The following is a 14,870-nucleotide window of genomic DNA, read 5'->3' on the forward strand; positions in this document are numbered from 1 at the left end:
GATGGAGATTTCACAACTTCCCTAGGTAGCCTATTCCACTGCTTCACTGTTCTAAAAGTGAAAAAGTTTTTCCTGATCTCCAGTCTAAATCTACTTTGCTGCATTTTCAAGAACAGGAGCCCACCCAAAGCTAGTGTTGTGATGAGACATGTTTGATGGGTCCCTGCTCCAGCTGGGGACACCTGTTTGCTAGCACATAGAACCTAGGATCATGTTTACCTTCCCAAATTGCTTTACAGACCATACATTAGTATAAAACACCCCATTTCCCTTACTGGGCCCATTTCTTCTATGAGGCTCAGGAGTGGAGAGGTTTCTATACTTCTTTGGGCTCTCCTAGTGCTGTTCTTCCCCAGCCTCGGCAATGAATTAGCATGATCTCAGGCTCCTGGTATAATGCCTCTGCTCTTGTGAGGCCTAATGGCCCTCAACCCCCACCCTCATCATTTGTTTGACACTGGGCAACTGCCCACAACCTTTACTGAAATTTACTCCCTGGAGCTGATGCTGCAAGCCCTAACCTCTCCTAAGCTATTTTTTTGTGGAGTCCAATATATATGGACATATTTGCCTTCTCTTTGTAGATGATCTTGTTCTAGGCTGCCCATGCCTACCCCCTAACATGTCACTCTCTCCTCCAGGCAATTTATACAATTGCCAAAATTAAGCTTGGGAAGCCTGAGATGCAGGAACCTGGAAGATGGGTAGGAAATTGCTCCAGGAACTCAAGGAGTACAGGAATATTCCAGCAGTTTTCAGCACACGCCCTCACCCACATCCATACACATGCACATACATGTTGGGTGTGTGTATAGATTACTTTTCCCATCAGTAGGAACATGTCACAAATATTTTCTGCTGTTTTTGTGCAGTTGAGATTATCTCCCGCACTGGAGAACATGAACGCAAGAATCCAGTTGCTCTCTACATCCTAAAGGACAAGGTAAGTGTCCAGTGTTGTACTGCAAAAAACCTAGGACCTGTGAGCCAGTAACGAAGCAACTTTCCCCTAACAAGGCAGAAGGGGATCTTTTGTGACATGAGGGGCTGGAATAGCTTCATTCTTCATTCACAGCAAAGTCAAAGAGAAAACACCTGCCTTGGCTTCGCAGATGTGGCTACTGTCATGGGGCCTTAAAACCATATGCAGTCCCAAGGGCCATATTCTGTCCCATCTATTAGGCAAGTAAATGGACTTAAGCAACTAAGTCCATTCTACTGCACCCTGCTCAAATCCCTGAAAACCAGCTAATGCAAAAAGGCATGGGTTCACCTTCTACTTACTGCTTTTAGTCACTATGGTGGGGGCTGTGCACCATGGGAAGGAGAGTGTGTGGGGGCCCCCACACATCCCTGCCCTCCCTTATACCTACACCCTGCCTACCCAAGCTCCGTGCTTCCACCACCCCCCTGGGTCCAGGCTCCATGCTCCTGCCAGCTCCATGCTCGCACCCAGCTGCAGCTCCCCTGACGAGGTGCGCAGCCTGGGCAGGGTACAATTAATTGGTGGGTGCCTGCAGGCCAAATGAAATTGCTTGGTGGCCTAGATCTGGCCTGCAGGCTGTATTTTGCCCACCCCTGTTTTAGTGACTCAATCCTAAGGGTAGGACAATGGTATGACAAAACCCTGAGGTGTTGGGGTGCTCCCTGAGATGCATCCAGAGCAGGTTTGTCTTGGTTGTCTTGGTCCTCCACTCTGCTGAATGGATATACCCAGATTATTAATTTGCTCAGATGTCATGATTTAGCACATGACTCCCCAGCCCAGCCCAGCCCCGGGCTTCTTTACTTTTCATTCCATCCAGGAAGAGCACACACCGACTGCTGAAACTTCCTTAGCCTGACGAAAGGTTTTTGAACTCAAAAGCTTGCTTAATAACTATTCTCCAACTATTTTGGGGTTGGTCTATGTCGCAGGGCACCTCAGTGCCTGCTCCTAGAGAGGAGAAACTGCCAGGGAGAGAGCCCTGGCAGAGCCAATTGAGCGCAGCTGCGGGTTGCCGGAGCAACTAAGGGGGAGCCAGCTGGCCAGAAGGGGGCAGGGCCTGGCCCTTATAAAGCCCAGGGCCGAAGCCAGGTTAGCAGTTCTCTGCCAGCAGCCAGAGAGGCAGGAGCTTCCGAGGCTAACAGCAAGTACTGCTCAAGCGAAGGTTAAGCCATGATGTTAAGTTATAGCCGGGCGGCTTTGGGTTGTGTTTGGAGTTATAGCCGGGAGGCTTGAAGTTGTGTTTGTGTTATTACACCCGGAGGCTTGGGTGAGGCTGTAGGGGTTGGAGGAGGCCTCAATCATAGGGACCCCATAGGGGTGGGGTGCTCTAGCGCCAGGAGGGCGCAGTGTCCGCATCGGGAGCTCACAAGGGAGTGTGAGGCCCCGGCACCAGTGAGGGCGCACTAGGCCCTGAGAACTGCAGGGCAGAGTTGTGGGCTCAGTTGAGCTCAGAGAAGAGCAGCTGAACCTCATATAGGGACCCCAGAGAGTGTGGGGAGCCCTAGCGCAGGAGGGCTCATTGCCCACATAAGAGGGCGCATTATTTTCACAGCACCAGTGAAGGCGCAGCTCGCACGCCAGTGCGGGAGCAACTGGCGGCGAGGAGCGCGGCCAGTGGGTCACGGGCGCAACCAGTAGGTTGCAGATGGGGGACATAGACCCTGGATCGCATGCGGGGTACATAGACCCCAGCCCCAGAGCGAGGGGTGATTTCATTGAGAAGCCCAGGGTGGGCGTGGCAAGCCCCAAAGAGGGGGAGTGCCACATCATATTATTGAGCAGCCCCGTGGGGGCACGGCGAGCCCCAAAGAGGGGGAGCACCATACTGAGCAGCCCTAGAGAGGGGCAATTACTGAGCAGCCCTAGAGAGGGGCGATAGTGAGGAGCCCGAGGCGGGCATGCCCTAGAGTGGGGCGATATCGAGGAGCCCGAGAGGGGCCATATCGAGGAGCCCGAGAGGGGCATAGCGAGCCCGGCTGCAAGCTAGTGTGGCAACACCCCTCAGACCGAGGCAGGGCGCTGCGGTTGCCCCCGAGAAGACGGGGAGTAGCAGCGCGGTGAGCCGGGGTCAGAGAGGGCATCCATGCGGTTGGCCAGGGAAGGGCCGGGGCCTGCTAGAGAGTTCTTGAGCGGGACCACACCGTCAGGGAAGGCCCAGAGTGGGCTGGTCAGGAGTCCCAGTGAGAGGCTGGGTACTAGAGAGAGCCCAGAGTAGGCTAGACTATAGAGGAGGCCCAGGAAGCGGGCGTGCAGACATACCAACGTCTATTACATCTGCGAGGCTTGGGGCGTGGTATTAGGGGCTGGTAGGAGCCACGCATAGCCCATAAGGCTAGGGTGTCCGAGAAATACCCACCGTATCGGGAGACCCCAGGGGTCCCGGAACACACGGGGACAGAGGTCCCGAGTAGCCATGCCCAGGGAGCCATAGGCAGCCTCCCTATTACATTTTCCAACAAAACGTGGCGGGCGAGAATTAGAGGGTGCCTTGGGCCGGCCCTGACACGGAGCGAGGGACCTCGAGGAGATCACGGCCCTCCGCGAGGACCCCGCCGTGACAGTCTAATAAAAGATATCACATTCACCCAAGGAACCTTGTCTGCCTATGTCCTTAGACCAACACGGCTACAACCTACACCCCTGCATGATTTAGCACAGTAACTTTGGTAAAGAAACCGAAAAACAAAAGGGTTTATTACAAGGAAGAACAAATGGTATGAAAAAGAAAAAAATATTATCAAATGCTTGGACAACAGTGTGGTAAAACAAAACTGACAAAATCCTTACCCTATGTTCAGACTACCATTGAGCCCCCATAAAAATTCTCTGGGGTAAACCTCTCCTCAGTCACAGCTGTCTCCCTCCACTGGGGACTTCCACTTTCCCTCTCCTCAGTGGGACCCCCCTCTCTGCAGCCCCAGAGCATCCTACCCAGCCTCCCTGCCACCTGCCTTCAGGGGAGCCACAGAATCCTCTCGAGTGTCCCTGCCTGCGACTATGGGCACAGCTACACAAGATGTTTACTGTGCAATAGACTAATTAGCTACTCGCATGCATCTACATGTGTGCCCCTATTAGTCTGGAGTAAACCAATTTACTTTGCAGTAGGCTAGTACTTGTAAATACAAGTGCTATCATGCTGCAGAGTTTTTTTTACTCTGCAGCAGCACACGTTCTAGATGCTGCCTTGGCTGGTTGGGGCATGAGGGTGCTTCAGTGTGGGGCTGCCAGCTAGCTAGTCTCACACTGAAGCACCCTTGTGCCCCATCCAGTCCCTCCACATCATGTTGAGTCAGGGGGGAGTAGACCCGGCCTGGTATGCTGACCCCTGGGTCCTTTGCCAGCCACTGCTGCTCTGACCTGGCTTAGTTTGCTGCAGTCCCAGGTACATATGAAGACACAGTGCCTGAGAGCCAAAAACTCCTGAGCAGTAATCTCCAAAGAGATTCCTCCAATCATGCACATTAATTGCACTTCTAGAAAAACCCCATGATAGCATATTACTAAAGTAAATGTGTTAATAGACTTTCAGGGACTTTACCAAGATAGGACAGCATATCACTTAGGTGTATAAGTCCATTTGGATGCCCACTAGCTGGAACAGGATCTGGCCCCAACAGACTTCATTTGCAGACCTGCTTGGAGGATGCCTCTGAACTGTTTGGAAAAAATGGGCTTTGTGATGCATGCTTCAGTCAGCTTTTTGCTTGGCACATAGGCCCAGGATTGAGGTTTCCCATGAGGCCAGAGGAAGCTGAAACATTGGACAGCTTCATCCTGGGATTTTGAATGTATTTGAACTAGAAACTTAGAGCAAAATCTGGAGCCTATCAGCTTAACAGGTGGCAAGCCCTAAGGAGTGTCCTTTGCTGTTCTGCACTGCAAGCTGCTGAGCTACATTTGGCCCTGGCAGGGAAGCTGCTTTGTCAGTATGCTCCAGGTCCATGTACTAATGAGACTCATGGGTCCTGTGACTTATATAGGAGCCTCAGAGTAGAAGGAACCTCCTGGGTCACTGAGTCCAGCCCCTGCTATCACAGGCAACGCTGTCATGTCACTCTGCTCATAAATTTTGTCTTCAAACTAGCTTGGTATCTTGCATCTATTCCTCCTATTAGAAGGCTGTTCTATAAATCACTGTGATGAAAGAAACCCTTCTGTGTGTATATGTGTTATTTAGTTGGTCAGAGAAGAACATTTCACTCCAAATATTTAAACGCTCTGTTCAGGACTTAAATGCTGACACACACCATAGAATCATAGAAAATTAGGGTTGGAATGGACCTCAGGTCATCTAGTCCAACCCCCTACTCAAAGCAGGACCGTCCCCAATTAGATGATCCCCTTTGTCTAGCCAGGTCTTAAAAACATCCATGGATGGGGATTCCACCACCTCTCTGAGTAGCTTGTTCCAATGCTTTACTACACTCCTAGCAAGCAAGTTTTTCCTAATATGTAACCTAAACTTTCCTTGCTGCAAGTTGAGACCATTGCTCCTTGTTCTGTCATCTGCTGCCACTGACAACAGTCTAGCTCCATCTTCTCTGGAACCCCCCTTCAGGTAGTTAAAGGCTGCTATTAAATCCCCTCTCAGTCTTCTCTAGGCTAAATAAGCCCAGGTTCCCTTACCTTCTCCTCAGAAGTCATGTGCCCCAGCCCCTGAACCATTTTTGTTACCAATGGACTCCCTCCAATTTCTCCATATCCTTTCTGTAGTGAGGGGGCCAAAACTGGACGCAGTATTGCAGATGTGGCCGCACCAGTGCTAAATAGAGGGAAATAATCACTTCCCTTGATCTGCTGGTAGCACTCCTACCAATGCAGCCCAGTATGCTGTTAACCTTCTTGGCAACAAAGGCATACTGTTGGCTCATATTCAGCTTATTGTTCACTGTAACCTCCAGCTCCTTTTCTGCAGAGCTGCTATCTGTAGTCAGTCCCAACCTGTACCCATGCATGGGATTGTTCTGTCCTAAGTGCAGGATTTCGCACTTGTCCTTATTGAACCTTATTGAATCTCATGAGATGCGAAGTACAGTGCAAACACTTTTCTGCCTTTCTTTCACTTGTATGCAGCTCCAGAAGCCCTCTCTCTGTTTCTGTGGTATCGTTGCACAACATATTATGCATACAACGTTAGTGCTTCCACCTTGGGTTAAAAATTGGGCTTCTTGGACATTGGCCACCAGGCTCTTTTACTTCATACTCCTGGGACTGTGAGCTCTTTCAGTGCTCAGTGAACATAGGAGCACCACAATTGCACAGGCAAATGAGAAATTCACAGGGGGGCTCAAGGAATGCAGCGGCACCCCCCATCTTTGGTAGCATGCTGCATGCTCAGCAAGCTCTCTGAGCTCACTGCCTCATCATCACAGCTGCCAGAGCCTGCTGGTGAGGCTCTGCAATCTAGGGAATGAATGTTGCCACCACCCACCCTCTCCTTTTCACACGCTGCCAAATTTGGCTGTGGGCAAGGGAACATGGGGGTGAGCGGTAGTGGTGCTAACTTCCTGGATTTCAGAGCCACACCAACACAGGGTCTGGCAGCCATGCTGAAAAGCTGGTGAGCTGAGAGAGAGTTCACTGCAGATGAAGTACATTGCCAAAGATCTACCCATAGTTACAGGTGGATCCACCTCCAGATCTGCCCATGGTCACAGGCTATCCTGCTCTGCTCAGAGACACCTAGCCAAGCACGTTCTAAAACTAACTGTCAGACAACCAGGGCATTCCCAGCCTCCAGCCCAGACAAACACTGGGGAATCATTGAACAGTGCAAGATGGTTAAAAACTGAAAATCCACCAAGTTTTCAAATTCCTTCAGCTTCAGAACAGCTCAAATGGCTTAGCCCAGGCTCTCTTCCACCCCTCTGTCCTGGCCTGAGGCATTGCAAACAGAATAGACTTTTTACAGGATGTTAGAAGGGAGGGATAGAAAACTTGCATATATAGGCCCTGATAATGTGGCCCTCATGCTTATGCCCATAACCCAGAGAATGACTTGCAGTTACTAAAAAGACTGCAGGGGGAAGGAGTTCAACACTGCCAGCCCAAAGTGCCATGCACACTGTGACTCATGAGTGACATCTGCTGGTAGATGTGCTGGGAGTAGGGCATTGTAGAGCATTGCAGAGCAACATTACAGGAGAGCAGCATGTAACCTAACCCCAATCTGCAATCTGGCACTTTGTGGGGAGCCGGGGAGAGAAGACTACAGTTCGTGAGATTGAAAAAGACCATCTTGACCTGAATTTAGAGCTGACACCTGCTGGGAGGTGTCTCTGAGCTCTTGGGGGTCCTGTATTCCAGTAAGCACAATTGCTGGTATTTAGGTATGGTTTCTGTAACACTCAGCCTTTGCTTCCTGACAGGGGAAGGGAGATGTCTGCAAGCAATGGCTGAGGTCATCAATAGCAATGAATACTGTGAATGCAGACTATGTCCACAGCTTGACCTCTTGGCTTATTTAGACACATTGGAGAGAAGCCCTGGGTGGTGCTTGATGCTCTGGCTGAGGCAGAGCACCTGGCAAGAACTCTTTCCAGCAGTTGTTTGAAGCCAGTGCCAAAGGCAATGGTGCTTCAGTCCTAGTCTGGCTCACCTGCAATCACCTCCTTGCTCTTGTCTCTGCAGGATTCCCCTGAGCTGGATGAGGATTCCCCTCCAGAATCACAAGGCACAGCCGAGCTGGGGCCGCCCAGCTACTCCAGCTCCCCAACACCTCCTGGCAGATCCCCCAGACCTCCTGCACGATCAGCTCGTAGATACCACCGCTCCCCAGCCAGATCACCAGCTTCCTCCAGAACACACAAATCCCCACCACGGTCTCCAGGCTCCCCTGTGCATTCCCGGAGTGCCACGCGCATGGTGCGGACTGCTGGGGTTCATATAATCCGGGAGCAGGAGGAGGCCAATGCTGTTGAAATCAGTGCCTGAGAGCATCCTGCAGGTGTGCCATGGAGACACCACTGGTGAGGGAGGTGTCTCTGACTGGTGGCAATGTATGTGCTTCAGACGCGTGTGTGTGTGTGTGTGCGTGCACGCGCGCGCGTGTAAAAGTCCCATGTGCAGTGAACAGGCCCCAGGCATGGCCTATAGATCAAGGTGAGTGACATTACTCAGCTGGCTGAATGAACCCAGTTAAGAACTTACAGTAGCTTCTATGTTCAGACATTTAAAAGTTGCTAATTCCTATTTAACACCCTAGTGATCACATGGAGCTCGCCTAAGCTTTGGCCTCCTGGGGTATCAAACTAACTGCACTTCAGCTCAAGAGTTTTCCTTCTGTAGCTTTCCATTCATACATGTGTGTGCCTGAGTCAGCCTTCAAGCATGCATGGCAGAGAGCAGATCAGCGAGCACACGTGTTTCCAGTGTGAGAGTGTATATGTCTGCGTGAACATTCATCTCTAGATGCAAGGTCTCATGCTTGAAGAAAGTGTGGAAAAGTGTGCATGCAGCACGTACACAAACAGAAGCATCCACATTACTGTATGTGCCAGTAAGCACTTGCCTAGAAGCACTGGTGTGGAAATCTGCACGTATGTGCATCTAGTATGACTGCACATGTATGCCTGTGTGGAAGGACAAGGGGAGACATTAGATGAGATCTTTTACATGCACACGCACGCGCACACACCCCCTCTATGTACGTCTTGCTGCATCAAGTGATCACATGGGACAGGAGTGCATCTTTTTATGCACACACCTCTGGGAGGCTGTTCCCAGGTATTTGTGCACAGGTGTGCCCCAGCACAGAGCCCATCTTTCTATGTGTGTGCAGGCATCACTGTGCGTGGCTGCAGACTTTTATGAAAAAAATTGTGATGCTGGTTTCAGAGCTGGGGAATTATGGAAAGGGTGAGGAGGATCTGCCCTTTGTAGCCTGGGAAAATTCAGGCTCAGTTTGGGGAGTGAGAGTCATCAGCAGTACAGGGCCAGCACAGCCCTGCAGAGGCAAAGCTCTATGTGGGTCAGTCCCTGGGAGGGGCAGCTTTTGGCTGGATTGCTGTGATCAGTATGGTTACACCGTGTGTCCTGGCCATGAGAAGCATGTAGGCCCCTGGAGATCCTGGGATGCAAATTGCAGGATGGATGACAGTCAAGACCTGGTTAATGAAGCCTATATTCACAGCTTAGCTTGGCAGAAGGGAGCAAGCCCCGGAGTGGCTGAGTGATGCTTTCAGTGTTCAATGATATCAGCATCACCCCTACTAACTCTCTGGCTCACTTTCCTGTACTTGAGCTACAGGCAAGCTGGTGTGTGCCTGCTCTGAGTTAGCAATGTTGGCACATGGCATAGTACTGACCCCCCACTGCTGTCTGAGCATCTCCTTCCAGCAGGTACTAGGCTGGGAGGCACCTATAGAGGCACTGTAGAGAGCCATTCCGGGAATAAGTGCAAACAGGCCAAGGGCAGATAGAATAGAAGCCAAGACAAGAGCCTTGGTGAAGGGTAGTTGGAAGCTCCTGGTCATGTGACTGGTTCTGGGCTGGCCCAAGTCTGTTCCCTTGTTCAAGCATACTTTAGAACAGCATCTGGTCTCAAGGCCACACAGTGATCATAGCCCTGAGGGACCAGTATGCCAACTGAGAAGATGGGCAACAGCAAGCCATTCCTGAGGACCCTTCAACTGGGGAGTCTGTAGCTTGCCAGCTTTTTGAACCAGAAGAGGAGCCAAAAAGCAAAGAAGTGGCCCAAATCATAGTCAGTGCCTCAGCAGCATGGATTTGTTTTGTCCCAATGGAGCTACTATGGAGCAGGCCCCACCAGGGTCCCTGCCATGCTTGGGCAGGAGAGCAGGTCAGTTCTGCAACCCGAGCCAGTAGTACCATGGTGTCTCTGTGCTAATGGCTGCACCTGCTGAAAGGATGCTGCAGGCTGCTATTTTAAATTTCTTCTGCCCACAGGGTCAGTCCCATTCAGTGTCACTGGTTTCCTGTCCAGAAGTTCCCTCTTAAAGTTCAGGACCATCTATTGAGTAACTCGAGGTATGGCACTCAGCTGAAGATCTGCTCTGAGTTTCCACCCTCAGTAGAGACTGCTGTGCTTCTTCTGTGTTTAATCAGCTGCTGAGCGCTTCCTCTGAACCTGCTGGGCTCTGAGCCCTGTCTCATCATAGCCTCTTCTTCCTCCAGCTCTGTCATGTCTTTATTTTCTGTGAAAATTGCTTGTGATTTGCATGCATGCTCACATTTTAAATGTTGCCTTTCTATTAGATTATATTGGGAAACAAATGTAGGAGAAATATGCCCCACAGCTGCAATGGAAGAGAAGCTATTTAGTCTAGTGGGACTGTGTAGGGCACTGTACCCCCACCCAGGAGCTTGTGCTGCACAGACCTGTAAGAGAAGACTTTACCAACTAATAAACTAAACCTACTACCCTGTGGCCTGATCATTTTAGTGGACACATCTGCTGGGACTTGCCAAACAACCCCCTGCTGTGCTTCTTATAGACAGATGGGTTTGGCCCAACCAAGACCTCTGGGGCATCACCCCTATTGCTGAGAAGGGGAAGGCTACCCCAACCCATTGACTTGTGCTGGGGGAGCCTGCAGAGGCTGAATGGAGACCCACTGGTTCACTCAGTCCCGAATTCTGGGTCTCAGGGGAGTTTTTCAGACCTCAAGCTTCTCAGTAGCTCTGCACCCATGTAGAGGCCCTGGACACACACTGCCAGCTTTGTGGCCAGGGCATGAGACTGGCTGTATATGTAGCAGCCACCTAAGGGCTGCAGGAGGACCCCTGAATCTGTGCCCATTTTGCTTCTGTGTAAGGAAAGGAAGTAAGACACTGAGAAAGGAGGCAGGTACAATTAACTGAGTTTGGCCTTAGATATTCAGATTCAGCCCATGGCAAACAGCAAGCAAAAAGTGAAGAGACCATATGGGGGAAGCAGGTACTAGTAGCAGTACTCAAATACTTGTCAGACACTGGTAACTCTGGACTTGTTTGTTAGTAACAATCATTTAACTCCAATGCCTGATTGATATTCTGAATGAAGGAAACCTTTGTCAAAGTTTCAGCACCCTCCCCCTTCCAGAACCTATTCTGGGTACCCTGCAAAGCTCGACAAGGTTTTGTTAATTCCAGGATTAAAAAGAAATTCTTATTTGATCCAATTTTGCCCCTCACAAGGAAAAAAAATCCTTGGTGTCACCATTAGGACTGAGTAAGGGAAAAACTATTCTCTGGTGGGAGCAGAGACCATTTGTTCAGGGGGCTTAACCTCCATGCACACCCAGAAAGCATGGCTCCCCGCTCAGCAGGGCATACTGTATGAGAAGGTCTTCAAGATTTTTCTCCATACCTACAAATGTTTTCTGTTACAAACAGCCATGACTTTGTGCCTGGAACAAATCTAACTGCTTTAGGCAGGAGTAGAGAGCTGAGAAGAGGCATAGCACAAGCACAAAGTGAACTGGGAATCTGAGAATGGGTATTCTTGAACCTGGCACAGGCAGTTGGCACTGAGGCTAACATAAGGAGCTGAGAACAGTCATGCTCAATGCATTAATGGGCACACAACACAGAGACCTGGGTGGAGAGCTGATAATGGGCATGCTCAGGGCACAGCAGAAGTATGCAATCTGAGAGGGAGGTGGGAGTAAAGAACAGAAATGCTCATCATGTGATACAGAAAACGTGTTGAGATTGGGTGGAGAGCTAAGGAAGCATGAACTTGATACATGGCACAGAGAGAGCGTAGAGACAGGTGCAGACATGGGCAAGTCATGCCTCTTAATACTGGGGAGGCACCAGCAGCCCGATCGCCGACCAGGGGGGTGGGGGGGAGGGTCCCAGCAGCCAATCACCAACCAGGGAGGGGAGAATGGCTGGTCACTGCTGCCGGCAGAATTGCTGGCAGCAACCCAGAAATGCTGCCAGTGCTTCTCAGGGGGTGCACATGCACCTGCATGCACCCCCTGTGTGTCACCAGTGGGTGTGGGTGTTTGATACATGGCACAAATAGACCTGAGATGGGACAAAGTTAAGAACAAACATGCTTAGTACGTGACAAAGCTCCACACTGCTGCATCAGGTTGGTAAGCTAGGCACATTCTTATTACATGGTACAAACAAAAAGCACTAAGAGGCATGAGGGGACAAAGCATGTGTATGGTTTGTACCTTGTGCAAGCATCTAGTACTAACACAGGTGTGGGAGCCCAGAGACTGGGCAGGCTAAATGTAGTGCATCAACACAATGTTGAGAGGGCAATAGGGCAGAGAACTTGAATTACTGCTGCATGGAAAAGTTAACACTGAGAAAGGATGGGGAACTGAGAACTCAAATGCTTGGTGCCTGGCACAGAAACACTGCAACACGTGCACAAACAGTGCTTCTTGGTACAGATACTCTGTGCAGAGCCAGGAACATGGACCTGAAAACAGATACACCTGGTGCCTGGCACAGATGCACAGTGCTGAGATCAGGTCAAGGAGGTGAGAGCTGTCAGGCTTGGTGCACTGTACATACATATCCTTCTAAGACAGAAGTGAAGGGCTGAGGAAGGGCATCCTCACAGTATGTCAGAAACACCCATCATAGAGACAGGATAGGGTTCTGGGAACAGATGCATCCAGTCCAAGCATTGAACATAAATTCCTGACAACTAGAGAGTGGGGTTTGTTTAGTGGTTACAGCTGGGAAAGCTGGCAAGGGCTGGGAGCCAGGACTCCTGCAATGTGGAAGGGGATTAATGCTTAGAACTAGGGAGGGGAGTAGATATCAGGATTCCTGGATTCTATTCCTAGCTCTTTAAGGGGAATGGAAACTAGTGGTTAGAATGGGGGTCTTGGAGCCAGGTCTTTTGGGTTTTATTTTTACATCACAGAAGGCAGTGGGATCTAGTAGTTGGAAGTAGGATCTGGGAGCCAATACTCCTGGGTTCTCCCTCAGCAGAATGGCAGGGAGTGGTTATCTACTAGTAAAAATAGATGGGGGCTGGAAGGTGGAAGCTCCTCAATGCTATTGCAGGGTTTGAGAGAGCAGTAGTCTTCTGAGAACGGAGGGGGCTGGGAGTCAGGATTCCAGTGCCAGCTCTGGGTGGGAATGTGATCAGTGACTAAAGTGGGGTCTGGGAACCAGAGTCCTTGGTTCAATCCAAAGTATAGTCATCAAGCTTATCTGGTGGTTAGAGCAGGAGGGGCTGGAAGTAAGTACTTTGGAGTTCTATATGTTTCTAGGGAAGAATGGGTTATATAGTAGGGAGGGTAATCGAACTGAAAGCTAAGAGTTCAGGGTTCTGTACCGTACTCTAACTACTAGGCTGCATTCTTCTAGAGCAGGGGGCTAGGAATCAGAACTCCTGGGTTTGATACCCATGTCTCAGGGGACACTGGAGTCAAATGGTTAGAGTAGAAAGATCTGCTAGAAGTCACAGAGGCAGTGGTGTTCTGCCTAGGTCTATCTTTGTGTCTGAGAGTACAAGTGGGTCTTGTGGTTGGAGAAGTGGGGTTGGGAGTCAGGAATCCTGGGTTATATCTCCTATTCTGGAAAGGGAGTATGACTAGCAGTAGAACATGGAAAAGGCTAGGAGTCAGGTTTTCTGTGTTTCAAGCCTTCTTTTGGAGGATAGCATTTAGAGTAGGGGTTCTCAACCTTTTCAGAGTCAGGGCACACACTGCAACTATTTTGACAGATAGTGCAAAGGACTGTGGCCAGAGCTCCCACTCTTCCTGTGACCCAACTCAGTTCAACCTCACATGCTCCTCCTGGAAATGAAGGGACATAAGACACAGGCAACTGCTTCCTGATCTGCTTTACAGGAAGTATGTAAAGCATATCACCTTGGCTGTGGTATCACCCACATTGCAACACCTCTGGAATGCCACAGCAACCCAAGTGAAAGAGACTGGTTTAGAGCAAATGGAGGATCTAACTGGAATAGGATCTTGGGGCTCAGAATGGATCTGTTCAATGTTTGCAAGACAGGCAGTGCTAACACAGGGCAGAGGAGCCGGGAATAGAAATGCTAGTTGCAGGCCAACCTTCAGCATATTGCCATGAGTGGCACAAGCAGCCTCTGTGCATGGCACATGGCAGATCAGGGAGGGAGCAGGGAACACAGCAACAGATCAGGCAGGGAAAGAGAGTGGCACTCAGAGGGTTAAGGCTTACCTTGTGGTATTGCCTGCCTAAAAGGTTGGCCTCTACTAGTATAGACCCAGAGCGCTGAGATGGGCAGGTGTAGCAGGGTCCCCTAAGCTCAGCTACTTGAACAGTTGAAAGCTGGTATCAAAGAGCTGTACTCAGGTCAGCTGCTGAACAGGAATTAGCCTCTGAGTAAGTAAGTAGCCAGGGGAAGCCACAAATAGGAGTTGGAAGTGCAGCAGGGGACTGCTGGAGTACTAGCTGTATGGGCATAGGCAGAAAAAGCTCTAGGCAGGTAAGAAGGAAATAACTGCAGCCCTATAAATTAAGCTACCATACCTGAGGGCAAACCAAAGTAAACCAGAACAGGCTGAGTACTGGGCTGATTGCAAACCCCATGGAAAGGTGAAGGCCACATGACCAAAAGGGGTAGAGTTACAGCATACTAAAATCCTAGTTTCTGAGCTGGAGAGCTCAGTCTGGTCTTAATTTCTGCTGAGGCCAGAATGCTTACTGGCCTGAGCTGAGAGAAGGGACACCCAGGTGACACAGGTACCTTTGGAAGCTACAGAAAGCCAGCAGTTACAGGATAGGAGCTTGCTGAGACCCAGTAAGGGGCTTATGTTTGAATAGCAGCTGGCATAGAACTGGAGGCTTGAATGGTAAGGAGGCCACAGATGAAGGGTGCCTGGGAGGCACTCTGCAGTAGGAAAGACTAAGGCCCAGAGGGAGGGGGAGAGAGAGTGAGTGCTGCAAGGGTCTGAGACCTTGTGGGCTGCATGGA

General features: G+C 50.3%; 1 protein-coding gene across 1 annotated transcript in view; it reads left to right on the forward strand.

Annotated features, from left to right (window-relative positions):
* Positions 1–10,377, forward strand: part of HEPACAM (hepatic and glial cell adhesion molecule) — a 109,676-nt gene extending 99,299 nt beyond the window's left edge. Inside the window, exons 6-7 of the mRNA XM_019490201.2 lie at positions 873–943; positions 7,622–10,377. Of these exons, the coding sequence (XP_019345746.1) occupies positions 873–943; positions 7,622–7,924 (374 nt within the window). The 3' untranslated portion in view covers positions 7,925–10,377. The remainder of the gene's footprint in view (positions 1–872; positions 944–7,621) is intronic.
* The last annotated feature ends 4,493 nt before the right edge of the window (positions 10,378–14,870 follow it).

This window comes from Alligator mississippiensis, chromosome 16 (genome assembly GCF_030867095.1).
Source record: "Alligator mississippiensis isolate rAllMis1 chromosome 16, rAllMis1, whole genome shotgun sequence".
In the NCBI taxonomy this organism is placed as follows: domain Eukaryota; kingdom Metazoa; phylum Chordata; order Crocodylia; family Alligatoridae; genus Alligator; species Alligator mississippiensis.